General features: G+C 47.3%; 1 protein-coding gene across 11 annotated transcripts in view; it reads right to left on the reverse strand.

The window, feature by feature from the left end:
- SMARCC2 (SWI/SNF related, matrix associated, actin dependent regulator of chromatin, subfamily c, member 2) overlaps positions 1-4,798 on the reverse strand; it is a 23,960-nt gene that overhangs the window by 16,577 nt on the left and 2,585 nt on the right. For all 11 annotated transcript variants that reach the window (XM_015557435.1, XM_015557438.1, XM_015557437.1 and 8 more), the window contains exons 3-8: positions 3,430-3,549; positions 2,722-2,807; positions 1,797-1,878; positions 1,603-1,695; positions 920-989; positions 630-699 (exon numbers count right to left, since the gene is read on the reverse strand). In XM_015557435.1, the coding sequence (XP_015412921.1) occupies positions 630-699; positions 920-989; positions 1,603-1,695; positions 1,797-1,878; positions 2,722-2,807; positions 3,430-3,549 (521 nt within the window). The remainder of the gene's footprint in view (positions 1-629; positions 700-919; positions 990-1,602; positions 1,696-1,796; positions 1,879-2,721; positions 2,808-3,429; positions 3,550-4,798) is intronic.

Here is a 4,798-nt window from a genome sequence, read left to right on the forward strand (position 1 = left end):
AAGGTCCCAGGTTCAATTCCGGTCAAGGGCATGTACCTGGGTTGCGGGCGCATCCCCAGTAGGAGATGTGCAGGAGGCGGCTGATCGATGTTTCTCTCCCATCGATGTTTCTAACTCTCTATCTCTCTCCCTTCCTCTCTGTAAAAAATCAATAAAGTATATTAAAAATCAATAAAAACATATTTAAAAATAAATAAAGGCTGAATAATAGCCCACTAAATAGATATATAAATTGGCTGAAACATTTCCCCACCATTAAACATTTAGATTGTTTCTAATATTTACTTATCAAAAATTATACTGGAAAAACGATTTTGCATGTAAAGCCCCAATTCTTTTAGCCTAAGCCTGGTCCAATAAATACCAACCTCTCCCAAGATAGGGGATTCACATAATAGGAGAGAGAACAAGTTAACAAACCTAAAAAACAACAACAAACTAACAAACAAAATAACCCTAAAATAACCCCAAAAGATAATAAAGTGAAGAAAAAACCCCATACACACACACACACACACACACACACATACACACACAATGCTGAGAATTACTCCTTCTTGCTTTGCTAGATGTCCTAGCACCTCCCAGCCTGGCTCTGTACTTACTCCTATCCCCAAACCCATCCTCACCTGTCAGGGTAATAGCCCCAGTGCAGAAGAACTTGCTTGTCCCTCTTCATGACTGGTCGCACCCATTCCTCTGGGGATAGAGACAGAGCAGGGAGAGACATAAGCTAATGGGGTACAAAAAAGAACTCTGTATATAACTCCTGTTGCAGCGAGGACCTGTAAATAGGAATGTAAGGCGGTAGGAGAATTTAGGGTTGAGAGAGCAGCCCAGGCACCGCATGGGATCTGAGCAGCCCTCCGCCTCCTAGTCCAAGCCATTCACTGAGGTGCCCAGGGAAGCCAGGCCTCACCTTCTTCCAGGTTCCCTGGGACAGGATACACAACGTGGGATGCGCTGTTCCGATCCTCGGTGACCGTTCCCTGGATGGCACAAAAAAGGAGGTAAATATACCCCCCTCCAAATCACTCATCAGCATAAATAAGCCAAAATAAGATTTAACCACAGATCTGCCTTCCTAATCATATTTTGCTCAGAATGGTATTAAAGTGAGTTGCCCTCTCTACTAAGCACACACTAGCTGAATGGCAGAGGAAAATAGCTGGGATTGTGCTAATAATAATGAAGAAAAGTCAAAGAATTAAAAACTGCTACAGATAATCTGAGTAAATAATCCACATATGGGAAATGTAAAGGTGACTGTGTGTCTTTAGCAATGACATCTGCTTCCTATGCTAGAGTTCCAAAGAACAAAGATTTCATTTCTCTGACCTCAGGCAATACCAAGTTCACTGGAAGTAAAAGCTTTTCCCCCAGACTGAGTCTCTAGGAACAGTGACTCAAACCTGTCAAGACTGGAAAATGGGAGGAGCAGACAGAGAAAGAGTGGCCCAAGGCTTCGAGTCTAGTCATTTTCCAAGTAGGCAGAGGCACCTCCGCCGCAGAACACATGGCCCCTCAGGGCTATTTATTGAATGGAAACATCAGGAAAAGGGTCGTGGACTTTCCAACACCTCTCCTGACCCACCCACTCACCTGGTGTCTCTTGATAATGTCCTTTAATTTTCCTAGCAGTTTGGGTTCAATTTCGGGGCACAGAAAAATGTTTGGTCGAGACAGGCAATTATTCTGTGGGGAGAAGAAGTAGATGGAGTGAGATTATGGGGGAGGGTGCTTTGGATTCATGCTGAGGGAAGGGAGGTGAAAGGGGGCAGGTTCCTGACCAGTACCTGCACCAAGGACTTCTCGATGGTCATGAACATTTCCACGTTGCGGTCCATGCGTGATGGGTTCTGGAAGTCGTAACGCCGCCTTGTGAAGAGGCAATAATCCAGTGAGTGATATAGTTGAGGTTGGGGGATCAGGTTATGGCAGTGGTCGGCAAACTCATTAGTCAACAGAGCCAAATATCAACAGTACAACATTGAAATTTCTTTTGAGAGCCAAATTTTTTAAACTTAAACTATATAGGTAGGTACATTGTTATTAACTTAATTAGGGTACTCCTAAGCTGGCTTTTGCTAAAAATGTCCTCAATCTGAGGGGTCTACCTCAGCAAACGTACCCCCACTTCTTCTAACGCCACTTCTTCAAAACAGACTCGCCCAGGACAAAAACCGACTTCTGCGCATGGGCCACGAAGTTTCAATCGCACTGTATGTGCGCGCCCGCACGTGGTATTTTGTGGAAGAGCCACACTCAAGGGGCCAAAGAGCCACATGTGGCTTGCAAGCCGCGGTTTGCCAACCACTGGGTTAGGGTATGTGACTATTTAACCTGGGAAACTAGGAGGCAATCCCATTCATGGCTATTGTCAAAACTCCCTAGAATCCGGGGTTTACTGATCTCAACTCACTCTGTACTGAGTCCAAAGGACAAAGCAGAGTTTGAGATGCCAACCTAAGAATCCATTTTCCTCTGCAATGCACACACTGACGCACACACACATACTCACTCAGTCTTGGAGACTATTCTGGCTCTGGCTCCCAGCCCTTTTTCTGACCTAGCAAGTCAGGCCTACTGACCTAGCAAAGTAAGAGACTCATAAAAATGTCTACTTAAGCTCTGCCACCCCAGAGAGACCCTGAGGAAAAATTTACCCGAGGAAAATCCCTCTAAACTACATATAAAAAGCATCAAGAGAGGGCATCTCACCATCCCTGGTCACTCTTGAATTTGTAGGCAGCTGCAAGTATGTGGCACAGCGAGCCTCCTGCTTTGAAATCTAGGAAACATTTGATCTACAAAATTGAGACAGGGAAGAGGTATGTAAGAGTTACATCCTAAATTCTCTTATTACTTAATCCTCTCACAAAATCCCACGCTACAGTGTTCTCCCTCTCAAAGCTGGAATTCTTTAACCTCTGTGCCATTGTATCATGTAGCCTAGAAGAGGGGAGAGAAAAAAATGAAAAATCACAAAGCCCCACTTTGTGCCAAGCACTTACTGGGTTCCCTCACTGACCATTACAGAACGGTCATAGTGTTGTCATACTAATCCTATCTAGAGATGAAGGAACCAAGATGCAAAGGACGTAAACTGCTTGGCCAAGTCACAGAGACACCAAGTGACAGCCAGGATTTGAACACAAGCCCGTGCAAATCCATGCCATGAGAGTTTCACGCACCGAGCTCACACACTCTGAAATAACCTGTTACACAAAGTATTACTAAGACAAAGGGAATGGTAAACTGGGGACTAGGCCAAGGCATCAATGTCCTGGCCAGGGATAGGGATGGTAAAAAATTACCCAAATTTCAAAAATTATGAAATTTACAACCCCCCCCCCCCACCCCCCAGCTAAAAAACAAAACAACAGCTTCTCCAGTTTTGAGGATTCACCCCCTGGCTTTTGCACTCACCGGCAGTTTAGTGAGCGGTGCATTGCTGACGTGTTTGCCAAAAACTTCTTCCTGAAATTGTAGCAACTGTACAACCAGGCTAGACAGGGACTTGTTGGTGGGTGGTTCAGCTTGTATATACTGGGGAAATAGAGGGAAAGAAAAGAAAAATAGACTCCAGGTAAATTGTCCACCACTTCCCTATTTCTTCCCCAGGAGCTCTGGAAACAGCTGGGGCAGAGAAAATTGTGTCTTTTTCCCCCACACGTCTAGTTTCTATAAAGAAAATGGCAGAAGGGAGACAGACCCTCCACGCCCCTCACCAGGAAGTTGCAATTGTGCTGCCCCCAGCCCAGGTACACCCGGACATTGGATCTCTACCCTGAGGGCTGTAAAAGTCTGAAGATTTCTTGAGTTCAGGCCAGGGGAACACTACCTTTGAGGCTCTAAGTGAGACAACAGTGTGTTTCTGGGGGTAACTTTGTGGAAGGCCAAGCTTCGCCGTTATCATGTGGCTTAAGAAAGGTCAAGGAAGTGAGAGGCAGGACAAACAGACGAGAGGGCAAGCATGGGGGCAAGCATGGGCAGACAGCAAGCTCGTGCGTTCCGCTTCTGCGAGGGACAGGGCACAGATGTCTTCGCAGGCCCTCCGAGATGGGAAGGACCAGCTACCACCTACCCTAGTGGGAAAGAACAAGACTGCACCTGTCTTTTCTGAGGAAACCTGAGTTGAGACAAGTAACCCTGGGCATTCTTTTTTAAAAAATATATTTTATTGATTTTTTACAGAGAGGAAGGGAGAGAGATAGAGTTTGAAACATCGATGAGAGAGAAACATCGATCAGCTGCCTCCTGCACACTCCCCACTGGGGATGTGCCCGCAACCCAGGTACATGCCCTTGACCGGAATGGAACCCTCCCGGGACCCCCTCGGTCCGCAGGCCGACGCTCTATCCACTGAGCCACACAGGTCAGGGCGCCCCAGGCATTTTTAAACGTTCCCATGCGACAGCTACTAGCATCCTCGCCTTCTGTTCTAATTTAAAACTGAGCCAGCAGGCAACTTTCTCTTTACCTTTTGACCCCTGTTTGCTCACCCTAATCACAGAGCAGAGCCTCCTTCTCAGCGGGAGGTGTGCACAGATCCCTGAAGGAAAAGGGAAGTGACAAGGAGCTAAGAGCTGCAAAGCGGAGCCAGGTCACGGGCGGTCCGTCTCCGCAGGGCTCGGGACTAAGCCCCTGGATGGATCTCCCTCCAAAGGTCAAAGGTAGAAGCTGGGAACCCGAGCCCCGGGCCGAGACCCGCGCTGCTGGTCGGGACCCGGCACCCAGAGCCCCGCGCAGGGCGCTCAGGACCAGGACCAGGACCAGGACCAGAGCGGCGCCCTCC

This window comes from Myotis davidii, unplaced genomic scaffold (assembly GCF_000327345.1).
Source record: "Myotis davidii unplaced genomic scaffold, ASM32734v1 scaffold509, whole genome shotgun sequence".
Classification (NCBI taxonomy): Eukaryota; Metazoa; Chordata; class Mammalia; order Chiroptera; family Vespertilionidae; genus Myotis; species Myotis davidii.